The 26,264-nt window shown below is 37.9% G+C and overlaps 1 protein-coding gene across 1 annotated transcript; it reads left to right on the forward strand.

Moving 5' to 3' along the window:
* Positions 1-913: 913 nt before the first annotated feature.
* LOC121473483 (alpha fetoprotein) lies at positions 914-22,220 on the forward strand. Its single transcript, XM_041725904.1, has 15 exons — positions 914-1,049; positions 1,914-1,965; positions 3,116-3,248; positions 5,270-5,481; positions 6,591-6,723; positions 7,701-7,798; positions 10,412-10,541; positions 12,528-12,742; positions 14,349-14,481; positions 15,000-15,097; positions 15,681-15,819; positions 18,272-18,495; positions 19,959-20,091; positions 21,368-21,422; positions 22,072-22,220. Exons 1-14 carry the CDS (start codon positions 965-967, stop codon positions 21,410-21,412), a joined length of 1,830 nt encoding a protein of 609 aa, XP_041581838.1. The 5' UTR covers positions 914-964; the 3' UTR covers positions 21,413-21,422; positions 22,072-22,220.
* Positions 22,221-26,264: the final 4,044 nt, after the last annotated feature.

A 26,264-nucleotide genomic window follows, 5' to 3' on the forward strand; every position in this document is an offset into this window, starting at 1 on the left:
GAAGAGTGAATAATCTGTAAAGGTTTAGAAAATACTGACACATGGATCTCACCTCCAAAGCTTCTGATTTAACAGATGTGGGGTACAGTCTAGGCAATGGGGATTTCAAAAGTTCCTCTAGCGGTTTAAATGTGCGGCTGAAATTGAGAGCCCTTACCCGAAAGTTATGAGGTGAACTGCTCCTAGAATCAGTCAGTGCTTGTAAGTGCTCCTTAGTATTAACATAACCATTTGAGTTGCTGAATGAACAGTGCAGCTGATCCATTTCAGTCTGACATACATGTAAAATTATTTTGTAACAAATAAAATTATTATAGGGCTTGGGTCATCAAAGTTTGTACTCAAAGTTTTCTGTTAAGCCATACGCAGTATACTAAATACTTAAAAATGGGTTTTATTGACATAAAATCAGATGAAGAGGATTTTTAACCTAAACAACATAACAATCAAGCAATGAATTCTTCAGTGAAGTCTGAGTTGGTCAAATACTATGTCCAGTGCCTGGCATATGATAAACATTCAATTAGTATTTTTTAAATGACCTCATGCATTTAGTTGAATTTCATAGAAAGTCTGAAGTCTTCATCTTTATGGAGCCTTTAACTTTTTAATTTGAAAGGAGTTAATTATTGTGCAATTTAGGGAAAAATATTTCTTTGACAGTACTGTAGATTGAGAAGAGTATTTGTTATATTTGCAAAATGAGATAAATTTGAAGTTTTCTCCCTCTTCCTCCAAAAGAAGTCTGTGTCCTTGAACATAAAATGCAAATAATCCCTGTGCTGTTAATTATTGACAAGTTGTCCCATTTACAACCTAAGGAAATCAAGTAACAGATAGCCCCATACACTAACAAAAGATTACTAATTAACAAGCATTGCTTGAGAAGGATATAAAAGAATTACAGCATGATTTTCAATATTCTCCCCCCCCATCATTGCCAACAACAAAATAACTAGCAACCATGAAGTGGGTGGTATCATTTTTTTCCATTTTCCTACTAAATTTTTCTGAATCCAGGACAATGCATAGAAATGCATATGGAATAGGTAAGATATTTTGTATTTTCTTTTTTGTCTTTTCTGTATATGAGAGTTCTTAAATTTGGATTTATTCATTTGTCCTGATTTATTTATACTTCCTGTTCCACATAGAGGAAAAACACTTAACGGTGAATATCTTTAAATGAATGATAAACTTGTGACTTTACAAGAGGTTTACAAAATCATGGCGGTGCTTAACATTACCTATGAATGGCTTATATATTCCACATTGAATCAATGTTTTGTACTTTATTTATTTAGTTGATATACATATTAACTTCGAAATATCTAAATCTTTGATATATCTCGATCTATCGCTATATATGAGGCTATAATTCTTCCTTAACATATAAAATCCTCTCAGACTGGTAAAATAAGTAATATCTTTATTCTTTACTTCAGAAAAATGAGTCATTATTTAACTAAAGAAGAAATGGTGTGACTGGGATAGAAATAGGCAAGTGAACTGTGGTATAATCATGTTCAAAAGGAGGACTGAAGTGTATTTTTAATCCTTTGATTTCCAAGCCAATTAGAACATCACAGTACAAGGGGGGATCCAAACAACTGGATTTTAGTGCTAGCCCTACCATAAATTATTCTTGTTAAATTAGCTATTCTTTAGTTTCCTAGTTTTCTCAAGTACAAAATTAAGATGTTTTGATAGATGTTCCCTAACATCTTCTCAGTTGTATGGTTCTAAAATTGTATAGTTATACCTTAAATACAAAGTTGTACAGTTCTAAATTGTTCTAAAGTTAAAAAGTTCTAACATTAACACAAACATTTATGTATAACAATGATGATAACAGTTGAAAACAGTTATCAGTTGAAAACATCATTTCTCATGGAGTTTATTTTGCTTTCCAGCTTCCATCTTGGATTCTTCCCAATGTTCTGCAGAAATGAATTTAGTTGACCTGTAAGTTTTGTTCATATAAATGCACTTCAAATATGAAGTAGTGATAATTTTAGTTAGGTAATTAAATAGACCTGAATAGCTCTTTGAGTTCTGAAAAGTACAAAAGTAAATTGAAGAAGTTACTCATATTGATATTGAAGAGGTTGAGCTGTTGGCCATGCCTTAGATATTAACCTCTTGATTCCTTGAAATTCCATGGGAAAAACTACATCAGATTTTAGAAACTCAAGATTAATATTGGATCAACGGTAACCACCATACATAAATACAGGAATTTTCCACATCATTACCAATAGGATGATATTACAATATTCTCTTTTCTGAATACTATGTAAATCCTAGTAGCAGATAATAGGAGGTAAAATATTCTACCTTCTATTATTTTCAGAGAGTGCATATTTCTTTTGATTCTATTCCACGTGCCTGAAGTTTCTAATAAGGAAGTTAAGGGAAGCCTGGGTGGCTCAGCGGTTGAGCATCTGCCTTTGGCTCAGGGCGTAATCCCAGGATCCGGAATCGAGTCCCACAACGGGCTCCTTGCCAAGAGCCTGCTTCTCCCTCTGCCTGCCTCTCCCTGTCTCTCTCTTTCTGTGTCTCTCATGAATAAATAAATAAAATCTTTAAAAAAAAAAGACTATCTGTGTCAAAAAAAAAAGAAAAAGGAAGGAAGTTAAAGTAGTGGGCTACTGCTACTACTTGCACCCAGAAACCTGTTAAAACAATTATTTGGGTCCATCCATGAACGCCAACTTGGATTAAATTTTTTTTTTTTTTTGGATTAAATCTTGATCAGGCTGAGAATAGCTACAGGCAGAGGTCTAATGACTAATTCTTTGCTTAAATTTATAAGGAACCATAGAATATAGCTATAGATACACTGTAGTGGGTAAGTGACCACAAAAGCAGGAACCACTCTTATGGGAAATCTAATCTGAGTTTTTAATAGATATATGTATATTTGGAGTGGGGAGTGGCAAGGTGACTGATATTTCTTTCTGGATGACTAGAATCTATTTTTACATAAATTTTTAGCAAAAGTCACCCCTTAAACAGGTCACATAACAGAAAACCGAAACAAACAAAGGGTACACTTTAGAAAATGCAGCTTGACATGTCTGATCCTGAGCATTGGTATGTATTTTTGTTTCAGAGCTACCATATTTTTTGCTCAGTTTGTCCAAGAAGCCACTTACAAAGAAGTAAGCAAAATGGTGAAAGATATATTGACTGTAATTGAGAAATCTACTGGCAGCGAGCAGCCAGGAGGATGTTTAGAAAACCAGGTGAGTGAATAATAATAATAATGCAATCCTACTGGGATATTTAACCAAGTTTCGCAGGCAGAAGAGCAGATACAGGCACAGCATGAGAGATACATTTAAATATTTGAAGAGCAATCGCATGAAAGGGGAATTAGATTAATTCTGAATTGCTGAAGAAGGCTGAAAAGAGTGGGTGCCTGTTATAAAGAAACAATATATACACGCGTGACGACTAAGAGCTAAGTTTCTGAAGTTAGAGTATCTGGGTGACCACGAATATGTTATTTAACTTCTCTGAAATTTAGTTTCCGTATCTGTAAAATAAGGAATAATAATAGCTTCCATTTCCATTTCAGGGTTGTTGTTCATAAAGACAGATATAATAACAGTAATAGAAGTTACTTTTTACTAATCACACAGTGTGACAGGCATTATTCTTGGGAGTGTTCTATACCCATCGATAATAAAAATATTTTATGGCACAGAACATAGCCCTGATGAATCAGATGGATGTCCAGGGAGCCAAGAGACCCTCTCTGGGGCAGAATATCCTCTTTGCCTACAATATAAATTTATTAGATCTTTACAATAATCTTAGCAGATAAATGCTATTCTTCCTGTTGAGGAAGCTGAGGCACAGAGAGATTAAATAACTTTTTAAAGGGAGCCCAGGGATCCCTGGGTGGCGCAGCGGTTTGGCGCCTGCCTTTGGCCCAGGGCGTGATCCTGGAGACCCGGGATCGAGTCCCACGTCGGGCTCCCGGTGCATGGAGCCTGCTTCTCCCTCTGCCTGCGTCTCTGCCTCTCTCTATCTCTCTGTGACTATCATAAATAAATAAAAGATTAAAAAAAAATAAAAAAAAATAAAGGGAGCCCAGAATTCAAACGAGGCCATCAGGCTCCAGGGCTAACACCCTGAGTGGCTTCATTACACTTGTACTCTACACTACGGTGACCCTGAGGGGTGTAGCACATGCTGAGGCTGCCAGAATTAGCAAATGAGCAATAACAAAATATGAAATTCACTTAAATTTGAATTTCAGTTAAACGACAAATAGGTTTTCTTTTAGTACAAGCATATCTTAATGTAGAAGATCAATACATAAGAGTTATTGTTGTTTATTTTATCTCAATAGGAAAAAACTAGGAACTTTATAATGATTAGAGCTACCCAGTTATAGAACGAAAGATCCAAAAAATCTTCTGTCATGGTGGGATTGATGAGTGGCCAAAAGTCAATGTATCTGGAATATTGTAGAGAAGATGCCTTTTTAAAGATATAAAATACTTTCCAACTCTGAAATTGGTGATTTAATAAAACTCCATGTTTTGCATCTCTATTTTTGGCTTGTCTTGTATGTATAAATTAAGCAAACATGTATAAATTAAGCAAAATACATTCCATGTTGCAACTTTACATCCAATGAGAGGTTCACGGTAGTGTTTACAGGTTGGTGATTTATCATTGTAAACTTAAAGGCATGATTTTTATGTGGATTGGGAATTGAAAGTCTTACTTAAAATTTCTAGGGTTCTCTAAATTTTAGCAGTAATAAAAACTAAATAAAAATTTCCAGAGAAGAATGAAACATGTGTATTTCTTGGAGGCATTCTTTAAACTATTGGTGTCATCATCTGATTTTGGTAAAATTAGGGCAATATAAATAGTGGTTTATGTATTTTTCAAAAAGCTTATAGACATCATGGAGCCAAACTGCTGACAATATAAAAGGGAAAAATAAAATATTTCAAACATTTTGGTGGAGAAAAACAATATTGCATGGCTCTCTTCCTTTTAAGATAAAGTAATCTTGTCTAACAGTCATGTGTATGTCTCAAGGTGGGAAACTAAAATTCCATTGCCCAAAAGTCAGGAAAGAAAGCTCTCATCAGGCTGAAATTAAAGATATTGGGATTTGTATAGGGGATTATTTTTTAATCTGTACTTCTAATTTGGAATAATAGAAAACTCTCTTCATGTGTTTTACAGAATCTCAAAGTAAACTTAATTGTCTTTCATTAAAAACAAATTTTTCTTATAGCTACCTGCCTTTCTGGAAGAAATTTGCCATGAGAAGGAAATTTCCGAAAAGTATGGACTTGCAGATTGCTGCAGCCAAAGAGAAGAGGAAAGACATAACTGTTTCCTAGCACACAAAAAGGCTGCTCCACCATCCATCCCACCCTTCCAAGTTGCAGAACCCGTCACCAGTTGTAAGGCATATGAAGAAAACAGGGATATGTTCATGAACAGGTAAAGATGCAATTTAAAGGTAGATTGAAACCCCCAAAGAAGAGCAGTATCAAGCAGAATGTAGTATTGCTGAGACTTACAGATGTACCCTAAAACATGGAGAAGTGGCAATAATGTTGCACCTGCTGAGGTCCTACCTTGGAAAGTTGGGTGAGCCATGTTAAGTGCAACCTTGTGCCTGGTAGATGCAGTACAGACCAGATGTCAGACCCATCGGTTCTTCCTTTAGTCTCTTGAGATATACTTTTGTTTTCCCCCTTTTAATCTCTCCATTTTAGCTTGCCCAAGAATATTTCAGTACCACACAAAGTGATTCCTTCCAAACAGTTGGTGTGTCATGTTCACCAAATTGCCTGGAAATGAAAAAATTTTTAGAAAACCAAGAGAGCTTGAGGTACATAAGCATGGCTACCAGTCACTGAGCATTCAGGATGCTGTAGGACCGTGTGTGCTTGGCACTTCTGATCAGATTAACGCTCATTACCTGCCTTTAAAGTCTCCTGTCCTCTTTCACTTCATTCTTCTTCCCGTTTTGCAGATGACGAAACTGAAGTTTAGAAGGTTAAGGTAATTCAAACTGAGGGCTGAGGGCACAGTGCTAGCACATTCCCAAGCAGGGACTTGGACTCAGGCTCTCTGTTGGGGATTCCTGTATCTGACTCTCAATCACGTTGGTCTGGCACGCTGCTGTCTTGCACGCCTGAGCCAGAGAAATAGAGGGCCTGTCTTTACACCATCTCTGCTACGGAGACTGGCAAGGTGGATGACTCCATTCTGTACTGATGAGGCAAAAAGACTCCACCTCTCTGTTCTACTTAGTGGAGGTCCGGATTTACTGACCCTCCAAACACGTCTGAGTGTGCTTATTGGAAAGGACACCTTGATAAGAACCATAGTCTGCATTTCTGCCTATTTGGCTCTCATGATAACACGTGGTATTGGTGGTCAGATTGTTCCTCCCCCTGCGGATCTGTAGTAAGTACAATTTTGGTCAGCACGTGGAAAAAATATGACTGTTTTCTGACTCTTTAAGCAGACTCGAGTCCAGTTCTAGTGGTAGTCCTATTTTTATATGTTTGCAACTCTTACAGCTCCTTTTCGTTTCATAGGTACATCTATGAGACAGCAAGAAGGCACCCCTTTCTGTATGCACCCACGATTCTTTCTTTGGCTGCCCACTATGGCAAAATAATTCCACCTTGCTGCAAAGCTGAAAATGCGGTCGAATGCTTCCAAACAAAGGTATTCTATTTGCACAGATATCTGAACCAATACTTTAATCTGGCTATGACTCATTAAGACCAAATGAAGTTAAAAATGGAAATATGCTTTGCATGCAGAATACCATGTTCAGAATTGAGCATATTTCAGCCGTCTGATATTCTTTGGGCTAAAATGGCTAGACTTGCTGTTTTGTGTTCACTCCTTTGGCCAGAACATTTTTATAAGACTAAGGATGTGAGTTTGGGAGGAGAGGGGATAAAAGAAGACAGGGGTATGCGTGATAACATAAAGGAAAGAGAGAGGAATAGAAGGTGAAAGAAGATGGGGTAGAAGGAGCAGGAGGAGAAAAGGAGGCATAAGGAAGAAAGAAAAAAAGAGAAAGAAACTACAACAAATACTTTATGCTTTTGATCCTTAGAACAAATGTGAGGTGTAAACATTATCTAACAAAAGGAAACTTGGGTTCAGAGAAATGAGTAGCTTTCTTCGGTTCGGAGAACTAGAATAACATCCAGAATTGATCACTTGCCGCTGGAAGTCCTTCAAGAAAGTTTCCTAGAAACTGTGACTATTCCCACAATGTCGGACTGTGGCATTCTGCTTTTGTGACCGAGCAGACATTTAAGAAATTATCAGGTTTCAATTAATTATTTTTAAGATTTTATTTATTTATTCATGAGAAACACACAGAGAGGCAGAAACACAGGCAGAAGGAGAAGCAGTTGTTTACTTGTTATCTCTAGAAGAAAGTTATAATGTTCTTGGTTGAAGGTATTTTAAAGAAATCTGTCTGGCATAGATATATGTATAAACCAGCCTAAAAGAGAGAACGAATGAACAAAGTTTTGTAAAAATATAACCCACTTATAATTTTAGTAAAATTTTTTATGGTTTCATGTTATACCTGTATCTGGTTTTTTTTTTTTTTTCATGTTTTACCTGTATCTGTTTTTTTATTGCCTCCTTTCCTAATACCTTGTTTCTTCTGGATCTAGACATCATTGATTACAAAAGAATTAAGAGAAAGCAGTTTGTTAAATCAACATATATGTGCGGTAATGAGAAATTTTGGACCTCGCACCTTCCGAGCCATGTAAGTTTAAACTGTGTCTAGGGAAGAAGGTGAGATGTGTAAAACTCCCATTTTGCAGCTTGAGCTCATTCTCATAGTCACTGTCATAGAGAATGAAGGTTCCTTTGCTGAGAGCTAACGCAATTTAGATCACGAAATCTCAGGCCTGGAAGGAGGCTAGCCGATAGTCTGCTGCTAAAACACTTTTTAAAGCCTACCTAATTTACCTCTGTCTTACATTCTATCTTTGTTGTTAGGATACAGAATAACAATAATAATTAAAAACCCAGTTAATCATCTAGTTCAACCTCTTCATTTTTGACATGTGAATAACCTGAGACCCAGAGAAATTAAAAACCATTTACTCAGGATGCCTGGGTGGCTCAGCAGTTAAGCGTCTGCCTTTGGCCCAGAGTGTGATCCTGGAGTCCCGGGATCGAGTCCCGCATCAGGCTCCCTGCATGGAGCCTGCTTCTCCCTCTGCCTAATGTCTCTGCCTCTCTGTGTGTCTCTCATGAATAAATGAATAAGATCTTAAAACAAAACCAAAAACAACGATTTACTCAAGACCACACTGCCAGTTATCAGAGCCCAGTGTTCTAGGTTCTGATCATAATTTATTTTCCTTATACCCAGGTGCTAGGTCAGTGGTCTTGAATTGTCTGTATCCTGACAGTTGAGACTTTGGCTTTGGATGTAAAGAATCAGAATCACCAATGGATTCAGGCCGTGCTACACGGCATGGCTACCACTAGCCACATGCAGCTCCTGAGCATTTGAAATCAGGCTGATGTGAATGTGGAATTGTGCTCCAAGTGTAAAATATACGCCAGATTTTACAGACTTTGTATGAAAAAGAGACCATACCATATCTTCTTAATAGGCTTTTATGTTAATTGCACATTGAAATAATTTTTTAAAAGAATTTCTTAATTTGTGTATGGTTGACACACAATGTTGTTAGTTTCAGGTGCACAACACAGTGATTCAACCTCTTTATACCGTACGCTGTGCTCATCCCAAATGTAGCTACCGCCTGTCAGCACAGATGCTGTTACAATATCGTTGACTATACTCCCTATGCTGGCCTTTGATCCCCATGGTTTATTCATTCCAGAACCAGATGCTCATATCGTCCACTCCCCCACACCCATTTTGCTCATGCTCCAACCCCCCTTTTTCTCTAGCAACCACCAGTTTGTTCTCTGTATTAATAGGTCTGATTCTGTTTTCTGTTTGTCTATTCATTCGTTTTATTTTTTTAGATTCCACATATGAATGAAGTCATATGTTGAAATGGTATTATTTTTGATATGTGGGGGGCAAAAAATACTATTAAGGTGAATTTAACTTTTTCCTTTTTACCTTGTAATGTGGCTACTAGAAAATGTTAAACTATGTAACTGGTTTAAAATGCTTTTCAACTTTTATGATGAGACCTTTCTAGTGTAGGAAAATATCGGAAATGCTAATTGAAGAGTGTTAAGTACATGCACCCAAGGTTCATTTATTTATTTGTTTGTTAAGTTACACATTTAAAAATATTTTACACAGTGGAGATCTAGGTTAAGGTTTTTAATCATTAATTTAGTTTCAAGACTGAATTTTGTTTCTTGGAATAGGTCAGATTTTGCTTTAACTACCTTACAACTCTATTAGAAACTTAGATTGAAGGCAGCCTGGGTGGCTCAGTGGTTTAGCACTGCCTTTAGCCCAGGGCATGATCCTGGAGACCCAGGATCGAGTCCCACATCGGGCTCCTTGCATGGAGCCTGCTTCTCCCTCTGCCTGTGTCTCTGCCTCTCTCTCTCTCTCTCTCATGAATAAATAAATAAAATCTTTAAAAAAAAAAAAAAAGAAACTTAGATTGATTCATGAACTGCTTTGAGTTTATCTTGCTAATAAAATATAAATTAAAATATTATAATAATGACCTTATTTATCATTTACTATACATAAGTGATTAAACTTAAATGTTAGAAATTCATAAAGAAAATCTACCCTTATCAGGAATAGTAACAACACCAGTTGCTCTAGGGAGTAGTGATCTCATCTAGACATCTCTTAAAATTTAAGGAAACAGGTAGAAGATACAAGAATTTTTACTTCTCATTTCCATTTTGGGCCACACTACATGGCTTGGCATGCTGACCAAGATGTTTAGTCTGCTCTACTCTCTTGCCTCACCTCATTTGATTTGCACATACACACCCCTCCCTATATTCCCAGAAGGATTTTTTTCTCCCAAGTAAGAAATGATTATTATTCTCATGAAATTTTCTATTTCTTAATTGCTTTTAATTTTTACCCACCCACTCACTACGGTGTTTCCAAACACCCAGCATCACGGGTGAACAGCAAAAAAGGTAGATTTTATCCCAATTCACAGGAAAGGTTCTGAAGACAAATCAATTATGTCCAACCTATTTGTGGGGACAGGTCAATTTGGAGAGCTGTTGCCTTCAAAGATTGGGCTGGAATTCACAAGACTTATAACTTTCTCTTTTTAGACAGTAAGAGCACTTCAGTTCTTTCTCTTGGGAGCAGCAACTATACTAATACCTCTAAATATTATTTAATGTTGGTAGATAACCAGGACTGACTTCTATTTCCTTCCCCCCCCCCCCCCTTTAGAACGGTTACTAAACTGAGTCAAAAGTTCTCCAAAGCCAATTTTACTGAAATTCAGAAACTGGTCCTGGATGTGGCCCACATCCATGAGGAATGTTGCAGAGGAAATGTGCTGGAGTGTCTGCAGGATGGGGTAAAGAGTCTTGCTTCCTAAAAAAGAGATAATCCCACTTTGTTTTCTCTCTTTTATACTCTCTTTTATACTCATACTAAATGGGAGAAGGCTGTCTGGGTTGTTCACAGCGGAGGCACGTAGCTGGCTGAGTAAAGTCACAGACTTCTTGATAGTAAGACTGAAGCCACCTTTTGTGGAGCCTACCTTTCACTTAAAAGGTGCTTCCCTTTCATGAGACCAGTGCTCACTCATTCTCTTTTCTGAAGGAGATTGAAAACTCCACATAGGATCTAGGGATGGGGGGGGGAGGGGGGGACAGACTCTTTTACTTTTAACAAATTTGTTTTTCTACCCATTTATTATTTAATTTAACAAATATATATTGACTACTCTCTGTGTGCTAGACACTGTGAAGGACACTTGTTATGAAGGCACCAGTTAAGCTCAAGGAATTTACAGTCTGATGGAGATGAGACACATAGGGACTATGTCCTGTTTACTGTTATCTCCGAGGGCTGACAGCATGATGCCTGAAACACGGAAGGGGCTCTACTGTATGTATCATATAGAGATATCTATTATATGGATACGACAAAATAACACAGGAAACAACAAAGATAATACAAGAAGCCGTTCTACGAGGTACAAAGCCAACCATGCCAAAGAGAGCTGCGGATAAAGAGCTCTCGGAGAATTAACAACCAAAACCGAAACACCCTCCAGTACAGAATCCTCAAACATGTCATAGTCCCGTTTAAGCATTGTGGCCTTCATCTATTTTGGGTCAACCTTAGACTTCCTAGATACCCTTCAAGAGGCTTATCTATCCCCAGTTGCTCCCTCTCCAGTTCCTGGTGATATACTTTCTTCTCCAAGAAGGCTTAAAATCATCGCTCTTAGATATTCAAATGGCTAGAAAATCTGGGCTTGAATGTGGTTTTCAAACACATTCCTTTTGGAAATGTGCTTATTTGAGCCAGTCCCTTGGCAGTTTGGCTGAAAGAGTCCTGGAAAATGCTTATTTGAGCCAGTCCCTTGGCAGTTTGGCTGAAAGAGTCCTGGAAGTCAGCCAGAAGCCGAGGCTGTAAGACAGGCCTGAGGGTGACAGCCTCTGAGCACAGGCCGAGAGCCTGATGTGAGGAGCCAAGGAAGATTCCCAAAGACAGGTTTCCTATTTCACTTCTTTTTCCTCCAAGAAGTTTCTGCTTGCATAGTAGGGACCATAATTAGAACATTTTGTTTTTCTTTGAAGCTAGTTTTCCTGGTTTTAGTTGACAATTTTACTAATTTCTATAGGCATTTAAAAATTATTTTTAAATTTTTGGAGCTCATAAATACCCTTTTCCTTTAAAGTGGAAAAATTAACTTCCGTATGGTATGTAAATTGATTTTAATGGCTGAATAATGCTTGCTATTTGTCCCTAGTCAGAATGCATAGAAGTTTTAGTCCCTTGATGGGGATGTATAAGCTCTGCTTCATTCTATCCGCTTAGAGGAGCCTCCATTTCATTATCTAGAGCCTGCCCTCTGGAGGTCATGGCGAGTCACTGCAGATTGTCCTGAAAAAGGAGAGGAAAGTTTGCTCTCTATATTAGGACATCAACACCAAATGTTGTCCAGTAGCAATTTCAACAGTAATAGAAAGATATATACCAATGTGCAGGCCATTTGGTTTGAAGAGCATATCTCTCTTTTGTTTTTAAAATCTTTCTAATCCAATGAAATAGGTTTTAGCTGACAACTATGAAAAGAAGAAATGAACAAATGGGGGTAGGTGAAAAGGAGTGAGGAAAGGCAAAGTAGGGAGGAAGCACTAAGATGGGAGACAAGGTAAAATGTCTTTTCTCCATTCCTTCCTTATCTCCCCCTTATCTCCCTCCCACCCTTGTATCCTCCCTCCGTCCATCCCTCCTTCCCTCCTTCCTGTCCTCCCTAGAACTGGCCCTGAGGTCCTGCATTAAAAAATAAACCTTTACAGTTATTCTTAATTTTTCCTATTAACAGGAAAAAATTATGTCCTACATATGTTCTCAACAAGATATTTTGTCAAGCAAAATAGCTGAATGCTGCAAGCTGCCCATACTTGAACTTGGTCAATGCATAATTCATGCAGAAAATGATGGCAAACCTGAAGGCCTATCTCCAAATCTAAATAGGTTTTTAGGAGAGAGAGATTTCAACCAATTTTCTTCAAGGGAAAAAGATCTTTTCATGGCAAGGTAACACACTCTGTAAATGTATGTTCACATAAGTAAAGATTAGGATGCAGCTGACAGCTTTGTGTGGCTGAAATGGGAAATGATGGCTATGGTTTTCGAGCTCAGTATGTGAGGGTGATGCTAGAATGTTCTGAGCCCAAATTATTTAAGCAGGTAAGTAGAGATTAAGGAAATGGGATCTATCTTATACTGCCAAGGCTTTCACTATTGCTGTTATTAACTGAAGTTATATTTTATTTTGTATTGATTTCTCTGGGATCAGAAGCATTATCATCTTTGTATGGATTGCTCATAAGAAGACCACCACTGAGCTTCCAAAAGGATATGAATATTTTGTGATAAGAAGGGTTCATGGTTATGGATGTGCTTTTTCATTATGCATGTTTTAAGAACTTCCCCCAAAGCGTTACTCAATAGATAGTGGTAGATAGAAAAGCTTTTTTTAGAACAGTTTGTTGGCTATTTATTTAACGTATGTTTTATTTTTGCAGAAAATCAATACATATGTAAGAGATACTTGCAGTATAGTAGTTAATTGTATCAGTATAATTGACAGGACATGTTTTCATTCTATTTGCCTTTCAGGAAAGCAAGCAGTCCAGTTAATATATTTTCCTTTATAGTGCAGTGTATAACTACGGACACCATCAGAGGGGGGATTTTTGCAACTCTTAGGATATTACGCTTAATGATCTGCAAGGGTCTTTATAAATGTAAGAGTCTGCTTCTAATGTAAGAATGAAAATAATGGCCTAGTTTTCTTTTTAATATTCCCTAAGGATATCATTCTACCATTGCTTCCAGGTTGGACATTCATACACTGCTTGCTCTGCTAAATAAAATTATGCACACAAGAACAAAGTCCAGATTGAAGAAACCTGCACTGAAAATTTATCGGTGGCAGAACTAAATATGACTTACATCTTGGGAATACAATTAGAAAATCCAGGAATTATCTTTAAATTTACCCATCCACGCATCCAAAACGAATTGTTTATTTAATAGAAGCAGTTCTTTACTTAGAAAATTTCTTTGCAGTAGAAATTTTCTCAGCTGGGAATGATCCTCCCTTGGATCCTTGTGTAACTTCCTTCACCCAGGTTCTTTTCCAAAAGAGCTGCCCAAAGAGACATTTCTTAACCAATGCTGTCAATCAGGAGTCACTTTTCCCCCCCTCTATTCTTTTTTTCCCCCCTCTATTCTATCTTCCTTTATTTCTCACTGATTTATCACTACCTGAATTTGATGACCTATTTCTTGTTAATGTATGCTTTTGAGAGGTCAGGCATTTTATCTTATGCATATTGAATCCTTACTGCTTAAAGAAATGCTTGCATAGAGTAGGGCACTGGAAAAACATTGTTGAATGAATGACTGGCAAGCTCATAATTGAAAAACCCAGGTGAAGAGTGCAAAAGAAAACAAAATATTGTTTTAGAACAATTGGAGGGATTGTGATTTGTGTTAATGGTTTTACCATGCATATAGTTTAAGTCATAATTTGATTTCCAGGTTTATGGATTTGAATGTTAACTTTTGCATGGCATGTAACACAGGAATGAATTGTCTCTTATTTCATTAACATGCTTTTTTATACATATTTCAGATTTACTTATGAATATTCGAGAAGACATACAAAACTTGCTGTCCCAGTCGTTCTAAGAGTCGCTAAAGGATACCAGGAGTTATTGGAGAAGTGCTCTCAGTCTGAAAACCCTCTTGAATGCCAGGATAAAGGGGTAAACTGAAAAAGGGAGAGTCTGAAAAACTGCATGGATATTATCCATTAAAAATGCTGTTTGTTTGAAGGCATCTAGCTATTAACTAGTAGCTAGCTAGTTATATCTAATAAGTAGTCATCTACATAGTAATTTGTTATTAACTAGTAGTTGACAACTAGTGGCCTACTTAGAAGTGCAAATGTTAACTAAACGTTCCTTGACACATAGAAGAAAAGTAATATTCATTTTTAATAGCTCCAGAGAAGCCAGAAGTCATACAGAAAGAACTGTAATCCTTTATACAAAGATTGAATCCTGTCATCAAATAACTTTGTGATTCACAAAATCCCCAAAGTCCATTTGCTTTAATTCTCACCATTCACACTTTACTACCTTTCATATAAGAAACCTCTAAAAATTGTTTTTTTTTCCCCTAAGATTAGTATAATAGGATAATACATTATCAATTAACTTCTACACACAAGGTTTTGTGTCCAGGAAGAGAAAAAAGTACATGATAATGCTTGTATTTTCAGGAAGAAGAATTAGAGAAATACATCCAAGAAAGTCAAGCACTGGCAAAGCGAAGCTGTGGCCTCTTCCAGAAACTAGGAGAATATTACTTACAAAATGCGTATGTTTTTTAAAACAGCATTTTTAGTGATTTAAAATGATGAACTGGTGAGGGAATTATCAACCTAAATTAGTCACCCCACGCTGCTCTAATTTCAGCCCCTATTTCAGATGGAAAATCAGTGTAATCTGATCACCCAATTTTCCTTGGGTGAAAGTAGGCATCCCCATCTCCCCCTTTTAGGAAGGGAGAAGAATGGCTTGTGAGAGTCTGATCTTTGGTACTGGCTGGGGTTCCCCAGATCATGTAGATTGTTGCAGGAAAGACATTTATTCTGTTACAGTGTGTCAGAGTGGAAATACCGAATTGATCAAAATTCAAATCAGTGAAGCTTCGAGTTTAGGAATTGAAGTCAGCCTGCCCTCCAGGGTTTGTTTTCATTGTGTTATGTTGATATAATAGAAGCACGGGAGGTGGCTGTCAGAGAAAACACATCTTGGAAGGTGGTCCAAGTACCATGTGGATAAAACAAATGAGCTGACTTCATGGCTTCCAGTACCAAAAAGGGGTCTTTGAGAAGGAGTGAGGGGTCCAGAAGCTCCTAAATGACTCAGTAAGATTGGGTGAAAAATGCTTCTTTCAGGTTTCTTGTTGCTTACACAAAGAAAGCCCCTCAGCTGACCCCACCTGAGCTGATGGCCTTCACCAGGAAAATGGCGACCGCAGCAGCCACTTGTTGCCAACTCAGTGAGGACAGACAACTGGCCTGTGGTGAGGGAGCGGTGAGTATTTTATGTAGTCCCCTTCTGTTTCTGCCCTGTTTTACTTGAAATAGTCCCTTAATTCCCGTTTGGGGGAAATGGTAAAAACCACTATGGAGATGGCTTTCCTAGACTTGCTCAATTTGCTACAGTTGGAGAGGGCATGAACTTGGCTCTGGACTGTTGGCACATGGCCAGTCTTTCCTCCTTCTAGAACGGCTGGTGGGAGCACAGCCAACGTATCTAACACAGTCTGAGCAAGCTCTGTGTATGGGAAGGATAGAATAACCAGCACATCATTCATTTCACGATTTCTTCTTTTTGTTCACTAAATAATGTTAAAAAAAAAAAAAAAGAAAGAAAGAAAGAAAGAAAGAAAAGAAAAACCAAGGAGTGAGCCTGTTGTACTTCAAACTCACCCACACCTTGATGCTCTACATCTTACCAGACACGTTTCCTGAACCAACGTGGAGACCATCACTTCTCCCTAATAACAACATAGCAATTGTTCAAGATTGTGCTAAAGACCCAAACTGCACTTAAAAAAAAAAAAGTATTATCATTTAGCTATTATAATACTCTCTCTTGAGATGCCCCATTACCATCTTCATTTTATAGGTAGAGAAAATGAGGCTCCAAGAAGTTATGTTAGGACCGATGTGTTCCAGGTAGTATATGGTAGGGCTGATATCTGAATGCATATGCTTCCCCGAGCCCAGGCTCCAGCACCCAGTGCCATATCTGCTTCAGAATTTCCTTGCTGGTCACACATGCCTCCACTGCCGCTGTGCTATTAGCCCACTGACTCTAGTATACACACGTGTCTCAGTTACTCCGCTGTGGACCCAGGAGCACTGAGTTTGATCTAATGGACACAGTGAAAGAAAATGTTAATTGAATTTTAAAAAATAGAAAGCTTCACTTTTGAGAGATGAAAATTAGTCATTTTATTTTTAGCCATACCGGTATTTTTTGCCTTTTATAGTATGATCTTATTATATTAGGGACGTTTCCCCCCCTTTAACAAGGTAAAGAATGTAGAACAGGCTAAGTCCTTCTGAATAATAAAATGACTTCCTAGTTATTTCAACCATCTTCACTTTCTCATGTCACTAGTCTCATACATAAGATTACAGGCTGAATTTTTTTCATTCTTTTTTCCCTTAAAGTCACAACAGTGAACAAAATTGTACATTTATTGTTGCCCTTTCCCTCTCTTTGATGCTGAGGGCTTATTTGCCAGCTAGTCTTATGTCTTGGAATTTTCCACCAAGAGTTAGGAGTGAAAGAATGCCTGTGATTCAGCATCATCATTATCATTTTATATTCCACACGTTGCGAGGCAGCAGGGACACAGGATGTTGTAACAGATCAGGAATGTAGGTTCTGGAGGCCTCCTGCCTACATCCCCATCCCACTTTCACCACTTGTTAGCGGTGTCACTCTGGAAAGCTAGTTATATCTCTAGGCTTGAGCTTTTTCATCTGACATTTGGGAATAAGAATTGTACCGCCCACATAGGATGACTGTCTTAAATGAAGTAATCCTTGTAATCCTTGTAACTCATTCAGCACCAGCCTGATACATAGTATGCGCACAAAACGTGTTGGTCCTTATTACAACTCATTGGTATGTATTTAAGAAATATTTCTGAGTGTGGATGGTAGGAGGATTCTACATCAGGAAAGCCTTCAAAGACACACACATGCACACACACCCGCACACACACATACTTTAGCCTTACTTCTTTTCTTTTTTTCTTTTTAAGAATTATTTATTTATTTTCGAAGGAGAGAGAGAGAGTAGGGAGAAGGTGAGAGGGAGAGGGAGAGAGAATCTCTAGCAGATTCCCCATTGAGCACAGAGCATGAGACCGGGCCAATCCCACGACTGTGAGATCATGACCTGAGCCTAAATCGAGAGTTGGACACTTCACTGACTGGCCACCCAGACTCCTCGGCCTTATTTCTTTTCAATTAGGATTATATATTAGCTGTGTGCATGCACGTGTGCATGTGTGTATATATACGAACATGCTAGGCTTATGCTGTTCCAACCTTCAGAAAGTCATTCTCTGGATCCCCAAAATAAAGTGGAAAGCCCAACTAGAAATACGTGAAAATTTTAAACCATGTATTGATTTCCTAGGTCAGGGCAGATAATTTCTTCTCCTTTGAAAGTATGTATGTAAGTGGAAGTGTTTTCAAATAGCTGACACAACTAGCTGCAAGGACTATCAACACTACCTATGGAGTATCTGCCACTAAATGGTGAGGTCTATTCCAAACAAGTGGATAAAAAAAAGAATCCACAATGTAGCAACACATGACCCTACAGAGATAGCAAATTCTTCTGTAATAGTAATTATAAATTACTGGGCATTAAAAGTCACAACAACTTTCTGGAAACCTGAGTCAACGTAGTGGCTAATGCTGAATCTCCTTGCTTCCTTCTTTCTCATTCTCCTAACCAGGCTGATCTTATTATTGGACAATTATGCATCAGGCATGAGGAGACTCCTATAAATCCTGGTGTCGGCCAGTGCTGCAGTTCTTCATATGCCAACAGGAGGCCGTGTTTCAGCAGCTTAGTGGTGGATGAAACATATATCCCTTCACCCTTCTCTGCTGACAAGTTCATCTTCCATAAGGATTTGTGCCAGGCTCAGGGTGTAGCACTACAAACAATGAAGCAACAGTAAGAAATTGTTATTTTCTGGCATGGAGAACACCAGCAACACTAAATAGTAGCTCAGGTTTCTACCTTACACCCAACAGCCTTGGGCTCGTTAGTAGAATACTATTGCCCCAAAGCACTTCAAGTGGCTTTTAACATAGTTTTGTCTCAGTGTCTTCACAGCCTCATGGAACCCAGGTTTGGAAAGATACACTAGGGCAGTCAATTTTTTGTTTGTAAAGATAGTTCCATTGTAACTATTGTTGTGTTACGTGTTGGGACCGAGGGAAAGTGGACAATCTATTTTGGAGAATTAGGATATGTCTTTGTAGTAAGTTTAAGTACTTTCATTCCAAAACACTGGGAAAACACCATTGAATCTTTTTTCACACTATTTACTTTTTGAAGAGAATAACCATAATTGATTCAGCCAAGAAGTGTGCGTGATATGAGGTGGAATGCACAATTCATTGTGGGAGACATTCTGTAATGGTGATGGTAATCCAAGTCAACGGAACCTATATTCTCCAAATTCCCATACATTTTAATACTCACTTGCTTTTGAAATGGTCTTCCTTCATTTCAAAAAACCTATTCCTCCCTTTCCCTCTGTCACAACCTGTGTCGTGTTCCAAGGTATAATAAGAATACTGCCTCCTCTGGCAAGTCTTCCCTATTCCCCCATCAACATGAATTCCAACATGAAAGTGTTGCTAAATGAGTAGTGCAGGTGATTGGTGGGGCCAACGCGCAGGTAAGAGTGCGATCATTACGGATGGCAGGAGTTTGGAAATCTGGGCATTTGAGTATGGAGAGGACACACTTTAGAGTGGAGAACTGGAGACAATATTCTAGGCGAGTAAGACAAAGATTGTGTCTTCCAACATGTAAGTATGGTAGAACTATAAAATCTATTATCTGCACTAATCCAGACCCGTGGAACATCTGTCTATTTCTAGCTTCAGTATTTCATCAGAAATGGTCTGGGAGAAGCAGGGAGCCCGATGAAAGGGGGATCGTGACCCAGCTGAAGGCAGATGCTTAACCAACTGAGCCACGGAGGCACCCAACATTCTCTAGATTTTATTGAAATTATTTAATGAGTTAGAATCTAAGCCTTAAAAGAAAAGTTGGGGTTCCCCCCTTAACAATACCAGATGAAGGATTTCTGCCTGACTTAATATGTGTTAGATGTGGTTCTTTATAAGGTTTTTCATAATGTACCAGACTGGTTTTGTTCAAGGATGCCACTTGAATATATCTGAAAATTTAACCGGAGAACATTCCAAAATAAAATCTTAATTAGAAAATTAAAAAAAAATTAAAAAAAAAAAAAGGCATTCTACAGAGTATATGTTGTAAGTCTGGTGATGGGTTGATGCAGTGAGGGCTTGGGGGGAGGAGTGCGAGGGCTTTAAAAATTCTCCACTAGGGAGGCTTTAGAAAAATACCTTTGTATAACAGACTTCTCTTTTGTTTTATAGATTTCTCATTAACCTTGTGAAGCAAAAGCCACAAATAACAGAAGAACAACTTGAGACTGTCATTGCAGATTTCTCTGGTCTACTGGAAAAGTGCTGCCAAGGCCAAGAGCAGGAAGCCTGCTTTGAGGAAGAGGTACACGCAGCTGATTTTCACACTGAAAATCTTTGGGAGGAAATTTTCTGTAATGAAAAATGAATAGAATATTCCACACATCTATAACTTTAAAATAATGCCAGAGAGATTTCAATGTATTTAGAAATAGATTGAAGGATTTTATGACATTTAAGAAATAATCCCAATTTTCTCACTAAATATTAGGAAGAAGAATTATTTTTAATAAGTTAAGAGAATTAGTAAATTTAATTTATTTCCTGGTAGAGGAAACTATAAAGTGAATATATAATTAATTGATGATAATTTAGACAGTTTCTGGCCTAAAACTGATCAATTTAGCTAAATGGATTAAAAGGATTTAATAACAAATTAATTGTGCAAACAAGATATGGGAAGATATTTATAAAAAACTATTCTTGAACTCCTTTAGGGGCATGCCTTAGTATTCCAACAGAGTAGTAATTAGGAATTATCTTAATCTTGTTATTTAGTAGTTTTGTAGTATTTAGTAGTTTTGTATTTAGTAGATTTGTTACTTGCTACATTTTGTAAGTCTTTATGTAACTAGATGTATTTGAATATAACGTCATTATAATTTTAAAAGATATCCTATGATTCAGCCTTTTCGCCAAGTACACAATTAATTGGTATGTGTCTGTCTTTAGTGGAAGAGCATGGAACACAGATGAGCAAATCAGATAAAACAAAACTGATAAAATAGGTTTGATGTAAATCATTTCTGATAAATATGATACAAATAAGATAAATGTCCCTTGATGTGAGAAGACATTCATTTAGATGTACAGACCATTAGGGACGCCTGGTGGCTCAGCGGTTGAGCGTCTTTCTTTGGCTCAGGGCATGATTCCAGGGTTCTGGGATCAAGTCCTACATTAGGCTCCCTGCAGGGAGCCTGCTTCTCCCTTGGTCTGTGTCTCTGCCTCTTTCTCTGTGTCTCTCATGAATAAATAAATTTCTTTTTAAAAAAAATGTAGAGACCATTAACACACAATGGCCGTACTTTCTTGCAAACCTTCCAATTTCTATGGTTGACTTGTGGAGGAAGATGAGGAATGGGGTGAAGATTGGTAACAGCTTGGAGATTGATATAAGAACAAACTATCTCTACTGTAGGTTTGAGTGGATTTTTTTTTTTTCTCTGACTTCCATTGCCCAGCATGTTGGCATCAGAGATGTACCAGAATTCACCCCCACACAGTGGAGGGTTAACTGTATAACTGACACAGTCGTCCATCTCTTCATCTAATGATTCTTACTTGTTTTTAATTTTCAGGGTCCAAAATTGATTTCAAAAACTCGTGCTGCTTTGGGAGTTTAAATTACTTCAGGTAACAAAAAATTCAGACAAGGGTAAATATAATGATCATTCTCCCAAAATAGCGATCCATCGTGAAACATGTCCTAAGACCTACCATTAAATGCTTCTCTTGGGCAGCCCCGGTGGTGCAGCGGTTTGGCACCGCCTGCAGCCTGGGGTGTGATCCTGGAGACCCTGGATCGAGTCCCACCTCAGGCTCTCTGCGTGGAGCCTGCTTCTCCCTCTCCCTCTGCCTGTGTCTCTGCCTGTCTCTGTGTGTGTCTATGAATAAATAAAATCTTTAAAAAAAATGCTTATCTTAAAAACAAACTACAATTCAACAAAAAGTTTATTTTAAAAACCCTAGAGCCTGCTTCTCCCTCTGCCTATGTCTCTGCCTCTCTCTCTCTCTCTCTCTCTGTGACTATCATAAATAAAATAAATAAATAAATAAAAATTTAAAAAAAAATAAAAACACTAGAACAAAACTGTGTCCACAATGGTAAATCAGTGAATCAGCAACCTCAAAATTATCTTAGGTTATTTCTAAAGTTTCAGAGAGCACCATCAGAAGTCCTTCCCATCTATTTAGTTTTTCTCTGATGTAAAATAATAGAACCAGTCACCTTCTGCACCCATTCATTGAATTACTACATAATATATTTTTGTTTGTGTTACAGGGGGAAGAAAAGAAGCCAGAACAAGTCTTTATGGTTTGGTGTGAATCTTTTCCTTTAATTCTGAGATAGTGCTTTTCGTGAATTAATGAAATGATGAAGACTTTAATGTGAGATTTCTCTATCATATAAATAAAGTATCTCCAAATGTTTCCTTTTTCTTAGCCTGCTTATTTATGAAAGTTTATAGATAACCTTTAAAAAGAGTTATGTGTACCATTGTCTGAAGCAGATTCTGATATAAAAACACTGGGTGTTGGTTGTTGTAGGAGATTAAAGCCACTCAAGGACGGAGTCTACCCTAAAGGCTAGATTTCAGGACACCTGGGTGGCTCAGTGGTTGAGTGTCTGCCTTCGGCCCAGGGGGTGATCCTGGAGTCACGGAATTGAGTCCCACATTGGGCTCCCTGCATAGAGCCTGCTTCTCTCTCTGCCTGTGTCTCTGCCTCTCTCTCTCTCTCTCTGTGTTTCTCATGAATAAATAAATAAAATCTTTAAAAAAAATTAAGGTTAGATTTCTTGGTGCACTAATAAAAGTGTTCAAGTTAAGTACTGCGATGCCAGAGTATTGTTCACTAAATGCCCACTTATGTATTCTAACAGATACACTAGAGATGAAAAAAAGAAATTATGCTTTTATGGGATCCATCAAGAATGATGCTACTCAAAATTTAACATCTACTTTTTTTCTCAATCTTGTTCAGTTCCCTATTGGTCATAGATATTTTTAATGTAAGTGTTTATTGTAGTTGTTTTTTTTTTTTAATTTTTATTTATTTATGATAGTCACAGAGAGAGAGAGAGAGGCAGAGACACAGGCAGAGGGAGAAGCAGGCTCCATGCACTAGGAGCCCGACGTGGGATTCGATCCCGGGTCTCCAGAATCGCGCCCTGGGCCAAAGGCAGGCGCCAAACCGCTGCGCCACCCAGGGATCCCTATTGTAGTTGTTTTGATTAAATATAATTTACATTTTTAGCAGTTGATTTTTCTTATTTCACAAGTATTTCTTGAACACTCACTGGGTACCAGGTCCCGTTCTGGGTGCAGTCACTGTCCTCCAGGTAGAAGGAAGAGAAGGAAGCAATTAATAGCAACTCAACAAGATTATAATCACTATAGAAGTGGCAACAAATTGTGGTGCGAATCAATGAGTAGAAGAGGGCAATTCTGCCTGGAGAAATGCTCACACTGAAGAGACAGACTTTTAAGAAGAGCCTCGAAGATGAATGGGCATTCATCAGTTCACATAAAGGAGAAGTCCAATTCATTAAAGAGGAAAACAGCTTTTGACCAAATATGATGAATGGTTTTAGGGCAGTACTGGGTGGGTAGGAAGGGTATAGATACAGGAGATGAAGCAAGACATGGAAACTGTAGGACTGAGAAGACTCTCATGAGTTTTTTTCCAAAGGGTTTGGGCAATATTATGTAAGTACCAGGGGACCAAAATGACATCTAAGCAGAGGAGAGTCACCATGGTTAGCTTTTAGGAAGGTAACTCATGAGATATGGGGTATGGGGAGTACATGCAAGGGAAAGCAGAGGGGCAAGGTCAGCAAGTGGTGCAAAAAGATTAGCCCATCAGCAGGGAGGCTGTTTATCATATTAGCTTTGAATAGAAATATAAAAATCACATTCATGGTTTGGCCTCTGCTCCAGGAGAAAACAATTGCTCCAGAGCAATAAAATGAGCTTTCCATTCTAACTCAATTGCTTTGTACTCTACATTTTTCTTGCAATTCTGTTGTAACATCTGTGGACCTTGTCTGGTTTTGGTGTTACAATACCTTTAGATCAGAAATCACAATAAGATGAAGCCAGAATTCAATTTAAAAGCATTAAACAGGAAAAAATATATTTGTTTACTATTAAGAGGAACATTTAATGAAGATAAAACTATTAGGGAAATTTATGAGCCAAATTACATTTCACGGACATATATAAAGAAAAGAAATGATTGGAAACACAAAGACAAAGTATCACAAATACAATAGCAAATTGGAAATTTTAGAGCATTTCTACTTCTTTGAAAAACAAGTTAGACAAATAGTAAAGTAGAAAGTTGCATAGCCAAGGTTATAATGACTTCCATGATGCAAAATGCCGTGGTCAATTCTCAGTCCTCAGTTTACCCAGCTTCTCTTAGCTTAATATGACACACTTGATCACTTCTTTCTCCTTGAAACATTTACTTACTTGGCATCGACATTTTATTCTGATCTTATTGGCTGCATCTCCTCATGCTCATTGCATTTCCTGCAACTCTTTGACCTCTGAATGTTGGAGTGTCCCAAAGCAACTCTCCTGAATCTAAATTCCCTCCCTAGGTGATCTCACCTAGACTTTGTGCATTAATACCATCTAGATGTTGACGTATTTATATCTCCACCCTAGATTTCTTCCTTTCCTTCCAGGCTCATGTGTTACTTTCTCCTTGACATCTTCATGTTGATATTGCAGAAACAACTCAAACATAACACATTCCAAACTGAACTCTGTCCTGTCTCAAACTTGTGTCTCCTTCTGTCTTGCCATCCTTCTTGTAGCTTAAGCCAGAAGCCCTAGAGATATCTATGGTTTCTTTTTCCATATCACTCCTACATTCAACCTATGAGCAATGCCTATTGGTTCTACCTTCAGAGTAATCCAGAATTTTACTCTTTCTCCATACCCTTAGTGCAAGGCAAAATAATAATACGTGGATTTTGCGATATCTTCCTAAATGGTTTCCTTTTAAGTACCCTTCACCCACCCCCAGCTCTAGTCTCAATATTAGTAACTGAAATGATCCTTTACACATAAATAAGTACATTGCGGCACTTTTCCACTTAAAACTTCAAACGGCTTCCCATATCTCTCAGAGTAAAATACAAAGTCTGTGCACTGACCCTACATTATGATATCTTCCTATCCCCCTTTCTTTCCCCTTTCCATTGGGTCTTTTTGTTCAGGCTATTCTTCAAGTTACCAGTTCATTTCCTGCTCAGAGTTTTGACCTGTGATTCTTCTTGCTTGGAAAACTACCCTTAGATATGTGGGGCTTTCTCCATCACTTCCTCTGGCTTCTATTCATTATCACCTGCTGGCTTCCTTGACTGACTTATTTTAAGTTGCATCCCTTTACCTATCTTCCCCACTAATTATTACCATCTGACATACACCAGATTTTCCTTGTTTGTTTATTTTCTGTCTATCCCCACTAGTATAAGCCCCTGAAGAGAGGGATTTCTGTCTGATTCACTTGTTATCCTCAACATACAGAACAGTGCCTGGAACATAATAAGCATTCTATAAATATTTGTTGAATATGTGAATCCCACATGCCATGGGGTGTATTTTTTGTTTTAAATAACACGGTGAACTAGAGTGGTTGCTAGCTCCATCTTCTAAAGGTCACACTGGGAAGAAAGAGAAACATAGATCTGATAAATTAATATAAAAATATGAGAAACCTCTGAGGAAGTTGAAGATTCTTAAGATCTGGTGAGTGTAGCAGTTTAGGGCAGCTGGCTTTAAGAGGGTGGATAGGGTGGCACCTGGGTGGCTAAGTTAGCTAAGAGTCCCGGGATCAAGCCCTGCATGGGGCTCCCTGCTCCATGGAGAGTCTACTTCCCTCTCTCCCTCTGTAGCTCTCCCTACTCATGCTCTCTTTCTTTCTCTGTCAAATAAGTAAATAAGTAAGTAAGTAAATAAATAAATAAATAAAATCTTTAAAAATAAAAAAAGAGGGTGGGTAGGTGATGGCGGGGGGATGGAGGAGAGATTTTATTTATTTTCTTTACATTTTTATTGAAATTCCAGTTAGTTAACATACAGTGTAATATTAGTTCCAGGTATAGAAATTAGTGATTCAACACTTCCATACATGCCCCAGTGCTCACCACAAGTGCCTTCCCAAACCCGACCATCATATTGTTCATTCCACCACCCCCACTTACCCTCTGGTGACCATCAGTTTGTTCTTGATAGTTAAGTCTGCTTATCTCTTTTTTTCTCTTCATGTTCATTTGTTTTGTTTCTTAAATTCCACATATCTGTGAAACCGTGATATTTGTCTTTCTCTGATTGACTTATTTCACTTAGCATTATACTCTTTAGCTCTACCCACGTCGTTCCAAATGGAAAGATTTCATTCTTTTTTATGGTGGAGTAATATTTCTCTCTATATATATTCTATATATTCATACATATGTAT

Source organism: Vulpes lagopus, chromosome 12, assembly GCF_018345385.1.
Source record: "Vulpes lagopus strain Blue_001 chromosome 12, ASM1834538v1, whole genome shotgun sequence".
Taxonomy (NCBI): domain Eukaryota; kingdom Metazoa; phylum Chordata; class Mammalia; order Carnivora; family Canidae; genus Vulpes; species Vulpes lagopus.